The 20,992-nt window shown below is 45.9% G+C and overlaps 2 protein-coding genes across 2 annotated transcripts in view; both read right to left on the reverse strand.

Moving 5' to 3' along the window:
• LOC126176067 (SH3 and multiple ankyrin repeat domains protein 3) overlaps nt 1-6,710 on the reverse strand; it is a 254,511-nt gene extending 247,801 nt beyond the window's left edge. Inside the window, exon 1 of the mRNA XM_049923201.1 lies at nt 6,683-6,710. Coding sequence (XP_049779158.1) covers nt 6,683-6,710 — 28 coding nt within the window. The remainder of the gene's footprint in view (nt 1-6,682) is intronic.
• The window catches only part of LOC126176068 (uncharacterized), a 951,488-nt gene that overhangs the window by 116,267 nt on the left and 814,229 nt on the right, over nt 1-20,992 (reverse strand). Inside the window, exon 7 of the mRNA XM_049923202.1 lies at nt 6,683-6,721. Within this exon, the coding sequence (XP_049779159.1) occupies nt 6,712-6,721 (10 nt within the window). The 3' untranslated portion in view covers nt 6,683-6,711. The remainder of the gene's footprint in view (nt 1-6,682; nt 6,722-20,992) is intronic.

Here is a 20,992-nt window from a genome sequence, read left to right on the forward strand (position 1 = left end):
CGAGAATCAGAAGATGCAGGACTTGCTCGAGTATATGAGGCGCTGCATCAGGTGCAAGTGAAATGAATATTTCGGAGAGTACTGTTTGGAGAGGTAGCGTTCTTGCTTCCCGAGCACGAGGTCCCGGGTTCGATTCTCGGCGGGGTCAGGGATTTTTCCTGCCTCGAGATGACTGGGTGTTGTTGTGTCTTCATCATCATCATTCATCCCCATTACGGTCGGAGGAAGGCAATGGGAAACCACCTCCACTAGGACCTTGCGTAGTAAGGCGGCGCGGGTCTCCCGCGTCGCTCCCCTACGCTCTGTAAAGAAGTATGGGACTCATCATCATCATAATGGGAAATGCAGTTACACTCCTACCATTCACTACAAAGTGCATGCTCTTGCTGACATCGGATCTCCTCGTGTCGTGTTAGCCAATGGTTGTTGCAGCACCTTACAGTCGATCCTCACTTTTCTGCGTATGTGCTCTCTACGGATGAAGCCTGTTTCACCAGAGATAAATGTTAAATGGTCGCAATAGTCATTTTTGGCTCGGTGAGAATCGGAAAGCTACAGCAGTGAACAGCCATCAACACAGTGGCAGAAGCCCCCTCTCATATTTCTATCTTACGATTTTCCTTTCTAATTGCATGCGGTGAAAAGTTGCTATTCCTTCACACGCGGACTTCCCATGCAGCGTCTCTCGTCACCCGGGTGGTCCGGTGACAGGCGGGCTCTGCTGATCTTGAAAGGGTAAGCCAACGGGTGTGAGGGAGTCGAGTGAATGCTTTCCAGACGCCGACATTGTAGAATAGCGGCAGTCATGCTCGCAGGGGCCTGAAGTAGTGGCTGGGCTAGAGGTTCCGTTACTTCGCATAAACTTAGCGAAAACACTTTCTGGCGGGCTACCAGTGAGGCGTGGAAATGACTTGTGTACCCAGGCAGTTGTGGCGGGCAAATTCCCGCGCTTTCTGCAAAATCGTAACTGATTGGCTTGCTCAGGGCATAGCTCCATGACGTAGCAAAATCAGCGCAGAAATTGGCGCCAAGAATCTCCATTGGTGGAATGGTAATGCTCCGGCAATAGAGTGGAATTTTCCGCCGGTTTTCGAGTTGCTGATTGGAATGGTTAACCACGGCCACTGTCGTGGGGGCGGGATTGTTCTGTGTTCGGTTTTGTACGGGTGCTCTTGTGAGGTAGTGGGCTCTCGCCTTTCGGTCGGAGTAGGTTACAAGACTGAGCTCTCGCTGCTCTGGTCAGCCTGCCTTCCATTGGCTGTCTAATATACTTTTATTTAATTGTAACTGCTTGACGAAGTTGCTGAAGTTTCGACTTCAACGTAACTTTCCGAGTACAGTTGGCAATTGAGCATTCTGCGTACAAGAGGCCTATGTTGTCTGTCTTGAGCAGTTTTGGCTAAAGTTGACTGTATCGGAGTTACTGTGTGACTTCGCTTGTTAAAATCAATCACTGTACCGTCAGTGATTGTGTGGCGAGCCTTCTTCGTCTCCCTCAGAGGCGCATTTGTATTGATAGGAAGTCTTTAGTCTGGAACAACCAGACCAGGATAATTTGTTTCGGGCTATACTCGCGACATTATCATCACCACGACGGGACGTCGAAGCAACCAGCCATCGCCTCCGGTATGCCAGATCGTGTCCTTGCAGTTAAGAAGACAGCTTGGTAACGTATGTCCGCAGCACCAGCAAAGCAGGCAATTTTGCTAGGCGATAATCCGAGCTCAGAAGAGCGCGCCTGTTTGTCTTTTCTAACTTTGATCTGTCTTGGGTGTTCATTGTCTGAGTTCTCACTAATGTAGCAGCAATGAATGCTGGGTTGGCTATGTGCCTCTCTTAAGACTTGAGTTGCAAGGAATTGGCTCCACATACCACTTCGTCATAAATGTCACAGTCTAGTTTAGGGACAACTTCACCTTCACAGCATTTATTTGAGTATCCAATTTGAGCCAATTTGATGTATTGTAAATGTTTCATGTGTTTTTGTTTATTATTTTGAGTTATAATAAATCATATTGTTATTTTGGACAGAACTTTCATTCTGTTAATCGGTAGAGCAACCCTATCATTTCTCACTACGTTAATGAAACTTTCCTTTATTTAACTTATTTATCAAATGAAATTATTGCAGGTGCCAAACTCTTTTCTACTCCACTTGCAGGGTCGATTACAGTCAGTTCGCGTTTCTTTTTAATCCATGTGCAACAGCAAAAGTCGGAGTTAGAATAGGGGGGCTTAGAGCATCATTTACATATGTAGATTCTAGAAGAATTTAGTGTTAAATACACTGCTAGCCCCGGCACCTCGCAAGGTAGGCATAGGCAATGATTACGTACTAGGCCCGTTTCTTCTTCCTCCCCGTTAAATCCACCAGTGTACACAGCGTTTGTCAGTGTCACACTACCCATTTGTTATTCGGAGACGGATGTGGCTCCAACACGATGGGGGCCCACCTCACTCTCGACTGTGGGTTTGTGAGCGCCTAGAAGAGGCATTCCCTGAAACGCGAGCAGGCAGAGGAGGTGCTGTTTCGCGGCCAACAGACTCACCTGATCTCACCCCACTTGATTTGTTCCTGTGGAGAGTCTCGTGCACCAGAAGCCTGTCGAGACAGAAGGGGCGCTCCTGGCAGGAGTTTTGGCTGCCTGCGACACTGTTCAAATGACACCGGGGATATTAGAACGGCTACGACAGAACTTTGTGCGATAACGCCAGTCCTGCATTGACGCAGATGGATGCCATTTGAACAACTATTGTAAATTTAGCAGCTTGTGAATCTTGCGTAGATTTTCGGTCTGTCCGACATCAATTTACGTGCGCCATTACTAGTTCATCAGCAGGAGGACGGCACTGGTGAGTATTCAGAGGGAATTCTGTGAGTCATGATAAGAGTTAGGAAGTTGGGGCCCTTAGTATGAGCATTGCGCTAGGCTAAGCCGGAACTTGAGTACAGTTTGGCTTATCCTTCAACTCGGTCGTTTCCGAACTAGGGCCCCTTACCTGAAACTGATACATTTACGCTTCTCCATCATCCCTGAATGTGTGTAATATCATCAGGGAATCGTCCCGTACGTCGTGCGCATGGACAGCCGTGGAATGCAAATGCCACAGCCTTCCTATTAACTGCAGTATAATTTTAATATGGTGTAAATACATAAAATCGTGTGTTATTTTAGAAAATCTCACTCCAATAAGATCTCACGGGAAGTGGGCATGGGATAAGTCCCTCCAGTCGCGCTATTCATCTGTGTCCTCGGTGGCTCAGATGGATAGAGCGTCTGCCATGTAAGCAGGAGATCCCAGGTTCGAGTCCCGGTCGGGGTAGACATTTTCAGCTGTCCAAATCGAGGTATATCAACACCTGTCGGCAGCTGAGGGTTTCAATTAATTATCATTTATTCTGGAGAAGCTGCACGGTCATCAATGGTGTCTGTTCTTTCGAAAACAGTTACTATCTTCATATACCGGGTGATCAAAAAGTCAGTATAAATTTGAAAACTTAATAAACCACGGAATAATGTAGATAGAGAGGTAAAAATTGACACACATGCTTGGAATGACATGGGGTTTTATTAGAAGGAGAAAAAAAAAACGAAGTTCACAAAATGACCAACAGTTGGTGTCGCTCGGTGATGATCGTGTGCTCAGCCGCCACTTTCGTGATGCTTGGCCTCCCAGGTCCCCAGACCTCAGTCCGTGCGATTATTAACTTTGGGGTTACCTGAAGTCGCAAGTGTATCGTGATCGACCGACGTCTCTAGGGATGCTGAAAGACAACACCCGACGCCAATGCCTCACCATAATTCCGGACATGCTTTACAGTGCTGTTCACAACATTATTCCTCGACTACAGCTATTGTTGAGGAATGATGGTGGACATACTGAGCATTTCCTATAAAGAACATCATCTTTGCTTTGTCTGCCTTTGTTATGCTAATGCCGGCCGCGGTGGCCAAGCGGTTAAAGGCGCTACAGTCTGGAACCGCGCGGCCGCTACGGTCGCAGGTTCGAATCCTGCCTCGGGCATGGATGTGTGTGATGTCCTTAGGTTAGTTGGGTTTAAGTAGTTCTAAGTTCTAGGGGACTGATGACCTTAGAAGTTAAGTCCCATAGTGCTCAGAGCCATTTGTTATGCTAATTATTGCTATTTTGATCAGATGAAGCGCCAGTTGCGGGACATTTTTTGAACTTTTGTAGTTTTTTGGTTCTAATAAAACCCTTGTCATTCGAAGCATGTTTGTCAATTTGCACCTCTCTATCTACATTATTCCATGATTTATTCAGTTTTCAAATTTATACTGACTTTTTGATCACCCGGTATATACCAATAAGATCTGGTGGACAGAAACTGAATGACTGCAACACAAATGTCTACCCACTTATGCAATACTGGTCAAAAATCAATTTCGTAATAGGGTCAGACAGAAAAAAATATCCTTGGTGATTTCTACTGTATGGGCATTAGGCTGCAGTTCATGTGTCAGTGGCTATCGTTCGTTATTCGTATAGCCTAGGACGACGTTTTCAGCATGAAGACAAGAAACGCCTTGAAAGATGCCCCAACCTACTGCGCGTAAAAGGAAAACCACCGCTTTTGCCATATTTGATGTTGTTTAAGTTATAACAATTAAAAATGAAAGGTAAATCCAGAAAATCTATATCAGATAATGTAAAAGGTTCTGACAAGTTTTTTGATGCATATTGTGTACATATATCGTATGTGAACTATTAAAAATGCAACGATGGTCCAATACGTAACTTTTACGAAGTTAGGGCGTTCCTAAAAAATCTAATTCGCCTTCCTGACTACCAATTTCACGTGTTTGTTAACTTTTGTATCGCTATATTCCTGAGTTTCCAGGAGCTTACCACTTAGTATATGTAATCGGATATTATCGCCTTGTTCCTCTTCGATAGCGTTTTCCACTTTTAACGACACACAGCGTTCAGTACGGTAACTACGGTGTCCAGTCACCGTAACGTGAATGCTTGTCAGAGGCCTGAATAACCACTTTTTGTAGCGCGGTCCGCTGCGATACGTGCAGGAAGGGAGTCAATGAGGTTCTGGGAAGGACTGGCAGAAAAGTCGAGCCACGCCTACTCAAGTCCGCAGCCATCTGCGCTAGGTTTCTCGGTTGAGGATGGCACGAACAGTCCGATCCAAGTGGTCTCAAAGATTCTCGATTGGGTTTAAATCCGGGGAGATTCGCGGCCAGTGAAATACGGGAAACTCAGCCTGGTTCTCTTCGAAACACGCACGTACATGGCGAGCTGTGGGCCATGTTGCATTGTCCTGCTGGTACATGCTACCGTGGCGAGTAAGACGGAACTGCATGTAGCGGTGGACAAGGTTCCCAAGGATCGATGCATAGTTGCGTTGATCCATTGCGCTTTCGAGAATGACGATATCGACCAGGGAATGCCGTAAAACCATCCTGCAGAGCACAATACTTCTCCTCCGGCCTGGGGCCTTCTGACGGTCTAACAGCCATCTGTTCGATGGAACGGAAAACGTAAATGATTTGAAAAGGCCATCTGTCGCCGTTCAGTGGACGTACAGTTGCGATATTGGCGCGCAAGTTCCAGCCTTCGTCGCCGATGAACAGGCAATCAGCATGGTTGCACGAACCAGGAGCCATCTGCGGAGGTCCACACGCTGCAACGTCCGCTGAACGGTTGTTGAGGAGATACTGTTGGTAGCCCCCTGGTTCATACGGGTGGTCACTTCTTTAACAGTTGCACGTCTACTCGCCCGTACACATCTCCGCAGCTGTTGTTCCCCTCTGTCATCTACGGCCCGCGGTGCATCACAGATGCGTCGGTGCTGGTTTGGGATAGCGGCATTTTGCCATGCACGGTATACTTTAACACGGCAGTTTACAGACTTAGTCGTCTCGGACAAGTTTCCACCCTTGGTCCTAAGGCCAATGGTCATGTAATTTTGGAAGTCAGATAAATCGGTCCGTTTCCACACTGCGAAAAACGACTTCACTGTCCCACCCCCCCCCCCCCCCCCCCCCGACTCGCATCGCATATGCTCTACTGCCACCTGTAGGTGATTTTTGCACGGCGACATCAAACACATGCAGTGGTCACAGTAACGTGACTGGACCAACTATAAATTATGTCTGGGGTATTCTGTTTTTAAGTAGAATGGTCGAGGGATGTTACTTTCCTGTAGACAACAGTGTTGTTAAGCGAACAATCTGAGAATTCTATGTCCTGTTTTGTTTCCTCAGGGTACATTAGATGTCACTTCACTTGAACATTTGCCGTCCGTACTCGGCTCAAAGTGACGACGAAATGAGAAGCTGGGAGCGTCTGTTAATCCTCTTAATACCAAGGAGGTACTTTATCCAACCTTTTGAAAATATTGCAATCTAGGCAGTTTTTTATATTTTAAAATTCTGAAAAAAATACTTATTGCTGTTAATGTGTTTGTCTACCAGATCCGAGAATTTTTCAGTTAAACTTAAATTTTCGTGATAGGTGTTAGTAGCAGATGTCTTTTTTACCCAATGAATGTGATGTTCATTATCTTCAGGTTCAGGACCTTACACATCAGTTTCTCTTTAAAAAGTATGCTGCCAATATGTCGCGGGACGACTAACACAGGGATATAAAATATATTGTTCATGTACGCACAAATGGGAAAGACTACGAGAACCGGACTGGTACTCACCGTCAGCAGGCGATCTCGGGCTTCTCATCTCAGCAGGACCTGCAACCAAAAGAGAGACAGCGTCAGTCGGCAGCACACACTGTCCTTAATCCCTTAACTGCTATTTCCAGGGTTAGCAGCCACTTCCACAGCCAGGCTGTATACGTGGACAAGGAAAAAAATTCCCTGATTTTTCCCGGATTTCCCGGTAAAAAATTCACTTTCTCCTGGGTGAAAATACACTTTTTCCGTGTTATGTGACAGTATACTCTTCCTTGGCACTGTAAAACTCATCAATTCTTGGAATGTTTATGGTTTTATATACCGTCGTAGAATTTACCGGCACTTTAGAAAACAAAACTCAGGGGGAAAAACACGTTTTGAAAGACCTTTGATGTGCAGCAACATGTACACTGCATATTTCCATATTATGAAGATATAAATTTGAATTCCACAATACACCGCAAGTCACTTTACGAAGCATTGAAATCGAGATTGCGATGCACTTTTGTAAGCTAGTCACAGCTCATGTCACGTGATCCCTCCAGCTGATGACAGCATAGGACACGTGATGCAGTCAGCCAATAGCAAGATCAGTCTTAAGTAGTGTGAACACATAAATAAGAAAAGTTAATGGTTTAAATTAATATACATATCATTCACATATAATATTGGTCTCGAAGATTAATAAGCTGGAAGAGAAGCTAAGCTGCCACATATAATGTTGATCTTTTTTGCGCGTGTTACACTTCGAGATACATCACACAAATGTGCCAGTAAAATTTTTAATAACTACGTAAATGTTTGATCTTCTGGGCTCAAAATTCTTCTAAATGGTTGTCCTCAAAGAGTTCATTTTTAAATGAAAGTCAAACGCTTTGTGATCTGAGAAATTCATCGTACATTCTCGCACATAGTTCATCTTGCGTAAAAGGAAATTTGGTTTGAATGTAACGCTTTTCAAATCACCATTCGCAATATTTTCCTGCGACCTGTTAGAAATAGGTTCGTTTCAGCAGCTGGAAGAGAGCGCCAGATAATAGGCATCACCGTGCTTACGCAGCTACGATGACGCAGGAAGCCCATATGTCCGTACGTGTAAAACATTAAAAGATCTTACATTATGTCATAAAAGAAACAAGACAACACAGGATACTTCAAGAGTATCGAAATTTTGTGAACCATACTAAAATGCATAATTCGGCTTAAAATGCACGTCATATGTCCAGATTCATATGTATATTTTCTTGGACTACCATTACTGTATTATCTCATGTTTGGTTCTTTATTATGGCATAATGACATACGTGCACTTGAAATGCAGCGAACAGTTGAAACTAGCCAAAAGTGTGAAATTAAACACTTCGTTTCAAATAAAGCAGAAAAGATTAATGAAAGCCAAATCTCTTTAGCAAACCGACAAAAATAACTTCATTGTTCTGCAAGGCGATTTATGTTTGACTGTCAGGAAGGTGGAAATAAAATCTGAAACTAATAACAAATTTTAGCCTTCCATAATTATGCGAACGTATTTTAATTCCTTTGATAACTCGCGGCCGCAAAAATCCGTTTGTTATCATTTAACGTGAGAACAATAAACGATGAGGAAACAACAAAATCACTGAACTTAAACACAGTTCACGTGGAGACGACCCACCTCCCCACCACAACCCAGACTGCTCTGGGCATCAGCGCCAGATTTACTACATTTCCGAACCGGTGCAACATTAAGTAGTGGCGCACAGCCATACTTCCGTAACCAGAAGCGAAAGAAGGTACTACTCATACGAGACTCAAATGCGCATGCGCAAGAGCCCGCTGGCAACTGCTCAAACGAATCTAATTTAAACAGTTGTCACGTCATGGTCATCGGAGGCAATTTGTTGTTATGAAGCATTGCATAGTCTTCTTAAAGCCTTTGACACACGTTGCTGTTGGCAGACGCTTGTATGAGCACTGTGTTTTGTTGTTGTATACGGCGCAATTCCTTTGCAACTTATGTTTTATTTTCGTTTTTCCCTCTCGTTCATGTTTTGTTGCTGCAGTATTATTTTGCAATATCGGGATAGTAACATTCTTTGTTAGAGTATTGGTTCTTACCAGTCAAAATCACAAAAATTTAACTGAAAATTAAAACAATGAAAAATTCCCGGAATTCTAAAGAATTCCCGGGTTTTTCCCGGATGAAAAAATTCCCGGGTTTTTCCCGGATCTCCCGGTTGTCCCGGGTCGTATACACTCTGACAGCAGATGTTGCTCCCCCCGTCTGCTCTGCTACAGAGAACTGCTAATTTCCGATTGGGTCCTCCTTGTGATGACTCAAATTTATCCTCGCGAGGCCATTCGTCGCCTTTCCGACTGCATTCTAAAACATGAATCCCTGGTTATTGTGTACGTCAGCGGCAAAGATGGGAAAATGAAGAGCGCAGTTTCTTTAAGTCGAAAAGAAGCACTGAGAGAGAAACTGCCCAATCATTCGGGGAACAACTCTGATTTGCCAGGCCTCCCACAAAGGGCGGCCGGATGAATCCTTCGCGACGAGCTGCGATCTGCGCGTCGTCAGGTAATTTGTCATTTAGCCTGACAGGCTGGCTCCAGCGATGTCTCTGTCCCATTGGGAATGCATAGCTAAGGCTGGCGCACACACAGTCGGAAGTCAGATTTCAATATTTCAAAGCTTCTATTCTTCTTAAAGTTATTTACAAGCTGGGTAGAAATTTTAGCGTGAAGTCCAAACAAAGGCAAATGCTTTTGCTATCTGCCGCGTGCATGGAATAGCAGCCGTAATACATTGCTTCATTACGCTAGGGTCTTTCGCAACTAAAGTGTCTTAAATTTGTTTGTTTTAATTTTCAGGGTTGGAGTTTAGCTCACAGTTATTATAAATCCAGTTGCTTCCTACACCTATGTATTTTTTACCCACTGGAAATATTTCCCAAAGAAGAGACAAAAGGGACCAAGAAAATGTGTAATTTTAGATTACAAGTTTAAATATACATACATATCTACATCTACACTCCGCAAATTACTTTACGGTGTGTATATAAGCATACTTTGAGTACCAGTTTATGAAGGTTTCCACTGAGTACCTTGCGTATTTGCATCCGAGAAAAGTTTTCACGAGCCTGAAAAGTTGTAAGTAAAGCTCCGACCACTTCCTTTTAGCTGTTCTCTTCAGTCCGAAGGCTGCTTTGATGCATCGCACCGTGTTAGTCTATCCTGTGTAAGCCTTTTCATCTCTGCATAACTAATGCTGCAGAAATTAGGTCTAGATCTCCCTCTACAATATTGATTCCCTACACCTCCCTCCAGTGTCCAATAGACAATCCCTCAGGATGCGTCATCCTCAGGATGTGCGCTATCAACCAATTCGCTCTTTTAGCCAAGTTGCGCCATGCATTTCATTTTTCCCTACTTAGATTCAGTATCTCCCTACTAACTACTCAATTTGCAAGTCTGATCTTCTGAATTCTCCTGTAGCACCAAATTTGAAAGGCTTCCTTTTCAAGGAGAATGGAACTCTACATGAACAAACTTATTTCCCGGCGTTCCTAATATCTACCTCTTACAGGATTTTTAAGCTAAAATATAATCATTCATTCGAAAGGAATGTTCTTCGAAACAAAAGCAGCAAATATTTAGAACGTGTCGTGTCAACGTCATGTCGTTGAAGACGATATACTATATAGGTTTGGTAGAAAGTTATCTGTCCAACACCGTATCTTAGGATACATTTCGTTAGTTGGTCAAGGAAGGGACTTGTATCTAAAACTTATTTTATCAGCATCTCCATGTACATCTAGTTTTTGTACATGGTAAAATTTACGTATTCCTGACTGAACGCATTAATTTCTAGCGTAAAATCGATTCGGAACCAAGCACGGCAGCAAAAGTTGTTACTTCTCGCCCCATCCTATTCTAAAACCAAGCAAATTCTGGCTTTGTTGCTTCACTGTCGAATTCTGATAGTGCCATTTCACAAAAGGGCGTAGAACAGAATCAGACCGCAAGAAACAGATCTCGACGCACACTTCAATTAAAAATCAGTTTATTCATTGTCATCCTCGCTTGCGGAATCAGTATTGCTTCCATCAATATGACTATCACTATTCGAGTCTATACAACTTCCCACATATATTATCATCTCAAAATGGTTCAAATGGCTCTGAGCACTATGGGACTCAACATCTTAGGTCATAAGTCCCCTAGAACTTGGAACTACTTAAACCTAACTAACCTAAGGACATCACACACACCCATGCCCGAGGCAGGATTCGAACCTGCGACCGTAGCAGTCCCGGCAGCGCCAGAATCGCACGGCCACCGCGGCCGGCTTATCATCATCTCCAGCGGTTGGTCCAGTAAACCTTCACCTGAAATATACTGCTCTTCAATTTGCTTTATGTTCTCAACGCATTTCTTCATCTATAAGTAATAATACTGTGTCTGTTCTGAACGTCACATTACGTTTAGCAACGCCATTCTTGAATCTTGCCCATGTCACTTCTATGTCATTCAATTCTGGCTCGATAGCAACACGTCCGACGGTGGCAATCGACTGAGCGGGTTCTACCGCGCGTCGTGTTTACGATTCACGTCTGTTTGCCTGAACTGTATGGCCCATGTTCTATTGAAATACTTATTTTATAAACGATTTGGCGTGGGTTTTTTTTTGATTTTGATCAATGAATACAACTGGGGTCACAGCATGTCCTCTCGTTTTGTACTGAACTTCTTTGCTCCTGGAGAACTTTTCAGTTATTTATCATTTGCTTCTACCTAAATCATAGATGGCGAAGAATTTTGTCAAGTGTGTTTATACTTCTTTCAAATTTTATGCACTCTGTAAATTTTTATGAATTTCCTCTAAATCTGGCTTTTTTTTTTACCTGTAATGTAGAAATTACTCACCCGCACTGAACGTCTTACTCATTAAAATTGTCTAAAGTGGCCTTCCGAGATCTTCTAGGCCTTTCCGCATGCGGTCGAGGATCCGCCTGCCTCGGCTCTTTCCAGTCCTCTCTTTGTTCGCCGAACGGAAGTAAACGATGTACCAGTTGCTTCGGCCATTCGTTTCAATGTGGATTTCAGCTAAAATGGAGGACCTAGCACAGCTTCTTTCTTCACAAAGGGCACAGGTCATCCCCGTTTTCAAGAAGGGACGTCGAACAGATGTGCAGAACTATAGACCTATATCTCTAACGTCGATCAGTTGTAGAATTTTGGAACACGTATTGTGTTCGAGTATAATGACTTTTCTGGAGACTAGAAATCTACTCTGTAGGAACAGCATGGGTTTCGAAAAAGACGGTCATGTGAAACCCAGCTCGCGCTATTCGTCCACGAGACTCAGAGGGCCATAGACACGGGTTCACAGGTAGATGCCGTGTTTCTTGACTTCCGCAAGGCGTTCGATACAGTTCCCCACAGTCGTTTAATGAACAAAGTAAGAGCATATGGACTATCAGACCAATTGTGTGATTGGATTGAGGAGTTCCTAGATAACAGGACGCGGCATGTTATTCTCAATGGAGAGAAGTCTTCCGAAGTAAGAGTAATTTCAGGTGTGCCGCAGGGGAGTGTCATAGGACCGTTGCTATTCACAATATACGTAAATGACCTGGTGGATGACATCGGAAGTTCACTGAGGCTTTTTGCAGATGATGCTGTGGTGTATCGAGAGGTTGTAACAATGGAAAATTGTACTGAAATGCAGGAGGATCTGCAGCGAATTGACGCATGGTGCAGGGAATGGCAATTGAATCTCAATGTAGACAAGTGTAATGTGCTGCGAATACACAGAAAGATAGATCCTTTATCATTTAGCTACAAAATAGCAGGTCAGCAACTGGAAGCAGTTAATACCATAAATTATCTGGGAGTACGCATTAGGAGTGATTTAAAATGGAATGATCATATAATGTTGATTGTCGGTAAAGCAGATGCCAGACTGAGATTCATTGGAAGAATCCTAAGGAAATGCAATCCGAAAACAAAGGAAGTAGGTTACAGTACGCTTGTTCGCCCACTGCTTGAATACTGCTCAGCAGTGTGGGATCCGTACCAGATAGGGTTGATACAAGACATAGAGAAGATCCAACGGAGAGCAGCGCGCTTCGTTACAGGATCATTTAGTAATCGCGAAAGCGTTACGGAGATGATAGATAAACTCCAGTGGAAGACTCTGCAGGAGAGACGCTCAGTAGCTCGGTACGGGCATTTGTTGAAGTTTCGAGAACATACCTTCACCGAAGAGTCAAGCAGTATATTGCTCCCTCCTACGTATATCTCGCGAAGAGACCATGAGGATAAAATCAGAGAGATTAGAGCCCACACAGAGGCATACCGACAATCCTTCTTTCGACGAACAATACGAGACTGGAATAGAAGGGAGAACCGATAGAGGTACTGAAGGTACCCTCCGCCACACACCGTCAGGTGGCTTGCGGAGTCTGGATGTAGATGTAGATGTATACATTTGCAAGCACTTCGCGTGGTTGACTTTGAAGAACTCTGCCCTATAACTCTCTTTGCACTGCTGGAATCTTCAACTTCGAATGTTTTCCTCCCGGAGTATTTACTAGTGGAGTGCTCCGCCCGACTCGATAGCAACACGTCCGACGGTGGCAATCGACTGAGCGGGGTCTACCGCGCGTCGTGTTTACGATTCACGTCTGTTTGCCTGAACTGTAAACGTAAGAAAAGATCGCTATTAACCGTTGTAAACAAACACAACCGTCAAGTAGCCCTCCAACCATCCAGTAGCTTTGAGTGTCCGTCCGAAACGGTTTAAGGTTGAACAGCCATATAAATCTAACAGCGGAGAGTTCGCATAGAAGATTTACTTCAAGAATCTTAAAGAAATGTAACTGATGCAACCAATGCCTGAATCTTGTCGGTTTATATAATGGGCATTCTTCCCCTTGTTGCATTAATGCTGGAGACAGAAAAGACTGAAGAAAAGCGACGAGCATCCTTCCGCGTTTGTTGAGCACATCCGAACAAGAAATGTGTTATGGATCGAAGGTTCATGAACATTTATTTTTATCTGTTATTACTTTTATGTTGTAATTTCATGTACTGACACGTTCCATAACCTTGGAGATTTGCTCGTCAATTTGGTCCTACGGAACTTGAAGAGTAAATAAAAATAAAAACCACGAATCGTTGCTGAGACCTGTAACAGTATTATTGGCACAAGGTCCAGTCACATTTAAATGTGGGAACCGCGTATGTTCGATATGAACGTGCAACAACCATTCGCTGACAGCGGGTGGCAGCTCCAGCAGTGGAGGGTATATAAGTCGTGTCGGGGATACGCGGAGACAGCACGTCATTGTCGTAAGCGGAAACGGAGGGATTTATCTGACGTCCAAAACGGCTTTCGGGCCAGGGGTGACAGCATTTCCGAAACGGCTAACTCTGTATATCGTTCAGCTGCCACCGCGGTTAAGGTATACCGTGCTTGGCAAAATGGCGCTATCGAAAAGCGGTGCCTAGGCAACTGTGCTGCATAACGGGCCGTATATGACAGGGATGGGCGACCGTTGCGGAGATTCGTACGCCCGAACACGCGTGCATCTGTCGAGCAACTGACCGCCCCTCCTGAGGCCTGTTCGGACGGAGAGGTATAATTAATGACGAAACCGTTGGTTCAAAAGGAAACCGAACGTTAATTTTCATCTGCAAATTATCTTTACTTACTGCAACTGATGTTTCCGAACGAATCGAAAAGTCACCTATTGTATAGCAAGTGTCAATAATGTTTTGAAACAGAATATACCCGCAGTCCGCTGCAGCCTCAGCTGGGGAGAGCTTGCTATGTCAACAAAGTTGAGCGCCCTCGTCGCGCAGACGCCAAGTTACGCTTGGCGTCGTTTTTGCCAGCTGGGAGGGCGACGCGACGCGACGGCCACGCGGCACGCATGCACGCACACGCGACGCACGCACTCCGCTGCTCGACTCGCTGCGGCTCGCACCGTTTACAACGTCGCTCGCTCGCCACTAGCCCATCGCCATGCCGAGAAGTAGGAATGGAGGAAGAGGCAAGATTGCTGCTACTATGGAGCTCCTGCTAAACGCAGTCGGGAGTAACGGTTGCGGCAAGAAGAAGCGGAAGCCTGTGGCACAATTACAGTGCTGTAAGTGTCAAAAGCTTGGACACATAGCCAAAGAATGCGACGGTGTGGTTGCGTGTGTTAAGTGCGGGAAACCGCACGACACACGCAGCTGCACAAAACCGAGAGGTACTGCAGGGATGTGCGTAAACTGCGGTGGCTCGCACGCCGCAAACGCGCGCAGCTGCAGTTACCTGAAGACGTGGAAGCAGCGGGAGTCGGCCACCACGCACGGAGAGGTGGCCCAGGAAGAAGAAATGGTCACCCCGCCCCCCTGCCTTACTAGGGGAAGCGGGCTGCGCCACCAAGACGACGTGGACGCCTTCCGCCAAGCACTGCGGGAGGACACAATCGCCGCGCTCAAATCCGCCATGGCGGAGGAGAGAGCGGCCCTGAGAGCGGAACTCGAAGAGGTTCGCGAGGAGCTGTCTCAACTAAGGCACACCGTGCACAGTACGTCCTGCACGAAGACGGGCGTGGCACCGACCCCCACCTGTACGGGGGTAGACGCGGCAACACAAACCACCGCCTCCCTGGCCGACGCGGCAACGCAGGTTGCTAGGGAGGTGGTCATACAGTCGGGGAAGACCACCGACAACAAGGAGACGGCCCCTTCGGAAGCAGTCGTCACTCCTGGCTCTGCGGAAACGCAGACGACACAGGGAGTGCCGATGGAGACCGAGGGAGAAGAAGAAGACGAGCCGTTCGAGTGCCTCCCCCTCCCCAACAAGAACTGTGTGGGGGAGGTGCTCACAGAGATCGCCGACTCCCTGTGAGACGGTAGCCACCCCCATCGTGACCATCCTTACCCTTTCACTGTAGATAACATCCCTCCCCTTCCTCACAAACCTTACGATTTCCGCTGGGGGTGCGAACCCTTAAACCAGAAGCTGCGTGGGAGGGCAATCGTCAGCCGTGGAGATCTGGAGCTCATAAACAAGCACCCGATCTTCACGGACGAGGACTGGAAATACATGACTGAGGAAGCAGTCAAGTATATACGGAGCCAGACGCCGCCAGTGGACTGGTCCCGCCTGAAGAGAATAGAATTCGGGCAGCCAGGAAGCAGTAAGAAGAAGAAGAAGAAGAAGAAGAAGAACAAGAAGCCGCCGGAATCTGCCGGCAGATAAGCTGCTGCATCCACAGAAACCAGAGGACAGACCAACACGCGAACAAAAACTATTCCAAACCGAGAGGACTTCAGGAGGAACAGCTCAAAACAGCTTAAACTCCGCTACCTCGGGCCAAGGCAGGCCCGTCATTACAGTGAGTCAGCTGGGAGGGCCCGGCGCGGCGCGGCGCCGCACACCTGTTGCAGCCTCCCGTGTATTGACCGCCGCGCACCGGCACACGTGTGCGACCAGTCCAGGTCACACCCGCGCTTGTCTCATTCTTCTTATCCCCACCCACTCCTGCTACAACTAACACTTCAATTTCTGTCGCAGCCACTATGCATCTCTAACGATGAAACCCAAAAAAAATCAACACGAGTGCCACCCGGTTCCCGAGAAGTTATTTACATCTTCACCACAAGACTGTCGTATCATTGCTACAGTAAAAATACAGGGTGTCCGTAACTGTTTACACTGGTTTCCAAGACTAAATATCAATTATATTTACGATGGTAACGTTGATTTTTTGTTACAGGTATACCAGGGAACACGTGAAGTTTCTGTACAGCTGTGCCTCATTCAACACCTTTGCCACAAGGAGCGCTGAGTAAGTTATATCGTATAAATGGCTGCGCCGGCCGTTGTGACCGAGCGGTTCTAGGCGCTTCAGTCCGGAGCCGCGCTGCTGCTACGGTCACGGGTTCGAACCCTGCCTCGGGCATCGATGTCTGTGATGCCCTTACGTTAGTTAGGTTTAAGTAGTTCTAAGTTCTAGGGGACTAATGACCTCAGAAGTTAAGTCCCATAGTCCTCAGAGCCATTTGAACCATTTTATAAATGGCTGCCCCCCACCCCCCGCCGCAGGAGGAAGCTCAGTGTGTATCCTGTGCGTGCCAGAAACGCAATCACCGATTACTGTGCAATACAATTCGTGTCCCGTTATGGAAAGAAAGCAACTGAAGTAAAATTAATCAGGAAGTGGAAGGACAATAGCCGGCCGCAGTGGCCGTGCGGTTCTGGGCGCTACAGTCTGGAGCCGCGAGACCGCTACGGTCGCAGGTTCGAATCCTGCCTCGGGCATGGATATGTGTGTTGTCCTTAGGTTAGTTAGGTTTAAGTAGTTCTAAGTTCTAGGGGACTGATGACCACAGCAGTTAAGTCCCATAGTGCTCAGAGCCATTTTTGAAGGACAATTTTTTAGCAACGGGGTCGGTTCAAAAACGGACAAGGTGCGGCAGACTTTCTTGTTTCAGAGGAGACTGTGCAGGGAGTTCGGACCACATTCACGAGGTCGCCAAAGAAATCGATTAGACAAGCGCCGCGACAGCTTCAAGTGTCAAACTGCATAAACTGGTTCGCAAACGTTCAAATGGCACTGAGCACTATGGGACTTAACTTCTGAGATCATCAGTCCCCTAGAACTTAGAACTACTTAAACCTAACTAACCTAAGGACTCACACACATATCCATGCTCGAGGCAGGATTCGAACTTGCGACCGTAGCGGTTGCGTGGTTCAAGACTGTAGCACCTAGAACCGCTCGGTCACCCAGTCCGGCGGTTCGCAAACGTTTTAAATTCTATACCGACTGTTGGTTAATTTGGGGGAGCGGACCAAACAGCGAGGTCATCGGTCCCATCGAATTTGGACACGATGGGGGAAGAAAGTCAGCCGTGCCCTTTCAAAGGAACCGTCTCGGCATTTGCCTGAAACGATTTGGGAAGATCACGGAAAACCTATATCACGACGGCCGCACGCGGATTTGTACCGTCGTCCTCCCGAATGCGGGTCCAGTATGCGCCACATCACTCGGTTGAAATTCTGTGCGTATAAGGTCCAAATTGTTCAGGCATTCAATCAGATGATCGCCCAAAACGTGAACAGTTTGCAATGGACATGGTGAACCGTTTGGATGGGGACAATGATTTCTTGGACCGTGTGTGTTTTTCCAATGAGGCTACATTTCATGTTTGTTGTCCAGTTAACTGCCATAATGTTCGGATATGGGGAAAAGTAAAACATGTCCTACGAGATCACATTCGGGACAGTCCCAAGGTTAATGTGCGGTGTGGGTTGATGTGTGGTAGAGTGACGGCCCATTTCTCTTCCTTAACAGGATGTAAATGGGCATGTTTACCTGGACGTTATGGTGAATTATGCCGTTCCCTGCTACAGGATGTGCAAGACACTATCGTCTTTTAGCAAGATGGTCCTTCCCCTCAATGGACTGTAGAAGTCTGCGATTTTCTTAATGAAACCTTCTCCAAAAGGTGGATTGGCAGAGACGGTCCAATTCCATGGCCCCCGAGATCACCCCCTTAGATTTCTTTGTTTGGGGGGGGGGGGTACGTGAAATATATTGTGTGACAAAACAGAGTTCCTGATGTTGTGGCGCTGCAGCAACGCATCAGGATGCCACTGGCACAATCATATCAGCCATGTTGCACAATTTATGGCAAGACATTGAATACCGCTGATACCGTGTCTGTGTTGAAATGTTTTAAATGTTGAAGTCTATTACCAGTATTAAATGTTTATGTAAAGTTCAAAACTTAATGAATCGAGGCATATATGGTATAATGGATGTTTCGTTTACTGTAACCACTTTTACACTGTTTTGTTACCAGGGTAAATATTTATGGATACCTTGTACTAAAGTACAAAAACACTGAATAATACATTACTCACCCCAAGAAACACCCAGCTAACAACACCTCTAGCCTTGGTAATGACCTCGATGCGACCAGTAAGAGAGACCACACGTTTCTTCAGGTATGCCTTACCAAGGTAAGCCACTCACTGACTATCAAACTTCGTGGGTCACTACGTTATACGACCAAATAACAATAGCAATAATAATCATCCAGCTAGTCTGATCACTTAAGTTTTGTGGCCTCTTTGAGTCGGCGTGCAACATACAGGGTGTTTAAAAAATGACCGGTATATTTGAAACGGTAATAAAAACTAAACGAGCAGCAATAGAAATACACCGTTTGTTGCAATATGCTTGGGACAACAGTACATTTTCAGGCAGACAAACTTTCGAAATTACAGTAGTTACAATTTTCAACAACATATGGCGCTGCGGTCTGGGAAACTCTATAGTACGATATTTTCCACATATCCACCATGCGTAGCAATAATATGGCGTAGTCTCTGAATGAAATTACCCGAAACCTTTGACAACGTGTCTGGCGGAATGGCTTCACATGCAGATGAGATGTACTGCTTCAGCTGTTCAATTGTTTCTGGATTCTGGCGGTACACCTGGTCTTTCAAGTGTCCCCACAGAAAGAAGTCACAGGCGTTCATGTCTGGCGAATAGGGAGGCCAATCCACGCCGCCTCCTGTATGTTTCGGATAGCCCAAAGTAATCACACGATCATCGAAATATTCATTCAGGAAATTAAAGACGTCGGCCGTGCGATGTGGCCGGGCACCGTCTTGCATAAACCACGAGGTGTTCGCAGTGTCGTCTAAGGCAGTTTGTACCGCCACAAATTCACGAAGAATGTCCAGATAGCGTGATGCAGTAATCGTTTCGGATCTGAAAAATGGGCCAATGATTCCTTTGGAAGACATGGCGGCACAGACCAGTACTTTTTGAGGATGCAGGGACGATGGGACTGCAACATGGGGCTTTTCGGTTCCCCATATGCGCCAGTTCTGTTTATTGACGAAGCCGTCCAGGTAAAAATAAGCTTCGTCAGTAAACCAAATGCTGCCCACATGCATATCGCCGTCATCAATCCTGTGCACTATATCGTTAGCGAAAGTCTCTCGTGCAGCAATGGTAGCGGCGCTGAGAGGTTGCCGCGTTTGAATTTTGTATGGATAGAGGTGTAAACTCTGGCGCATGAGACGATACGTGGACGTTGGCGTCATTTGGACCGCAGCTGCAACACGGCGAACGGAAACCCGAGGCCGCTGTCGGATCACCTGCTGCACTAGCTGCGCGTTGCCCTCTGTGGTTGCCGTACGCGGTCGCCCTACCTTCCCAGCACGTTCATCCGTCACGTTCCCAGTCCGTTGAAATTTTTCAAACAGATCCTTTATTGTATCGCTTTTCGGTCCTTTGGTTACATTAAACCTCCGTTGAAAACTTCGTCTTGTTGCAACAACACTGTGTTCTAGGCGGTGGAATTCCAACACCAGAAAAATCCTCTGTTCTAAGGAATAAACCATGTTGTCTACAGCACACTTGCACGTTGTGAACAGCACATGCTTACAGCAGAAAGACGACGTACAGAATGGCGCACCCACAGACTGCGTTGTCTTCTATATCTTTCACATCACTTGCAGCGCCATCTGTTGTTGAAAATTGTAACTACTGTAATTTCGAAAGTTTGTCCGCCTGAAAATGTACTGTTGTCCCAAGCATATTGCAACAAACGGTGTATTTCTATCGCTGCTCGTTTAGTTTTTATTGCCGTTTGAAATATACCGGTCATTTTTGAAACACCCTGTAGGATCCCTGCTAGTCTTCCATTTCTGCCAATCTCGAGCTTCCCGTTGCCAAATCAATCCAGCTGTCTTTCTCGGTCTCTGTCCCATCCGTCTGGGTCTTCTCCTTGGCCTTTTTTGGTAAACTGGGCTCCAGTCTAGTACTTGTTTTGACCACCTGCCATCTTTTCTTCTAGCGACACGACCCGGCCACTGTCACTTCAAGGTATTCACTCTTTCCATTATGTCTGTGTGATATCAACTGGTTTCTTTCTGTCTTTCTTCGTGCAGCCCAACATTCATGTTTCTATTCTTCTTTGGGCTACTGTTTTTTTTCTGACAGTAATTTCATTTAATGCCCATGTCTCACAGCAATAAGTTATTAATGACGGTATACACCGGCTGACAGTATACACGGGTGGAAAATTGTTTCTTCAGCTCAGCCGACTACTTAGACTTCAAAACTGAAGAGTACCTTCCGTAAGCTTGGCAGCTTAATTTAGACTCATAAATTCTTAAGGGATTAAGATCGGATGATTTAGCTGGAGAGTTGAGGCATAGTAGGTCGCCTAATTCTCGTCAACCAGAAATTCATGAGTGCTGCCCTGTCAAGATGCCCGTTGTCATTTTGGAATAAGTGAGTCCTCAGCGTAGTAATA

Source organism: Schistocerca cancellata, chromosome 3 (genome assembly GCF_023864275.1).
Source record: "Schistocerca cancellata isolate TAMUIC-IGC-003103 chromosome 3, iqSchCanc2.1, whole genome shotgun sequence".
Classification (NCBI taxonomy): Eukaryota; Metazoa; Arthropoda; class Insecta; order Orthoptera; family Acrididae; genus Schistocerca; species Schistocerca cancellata.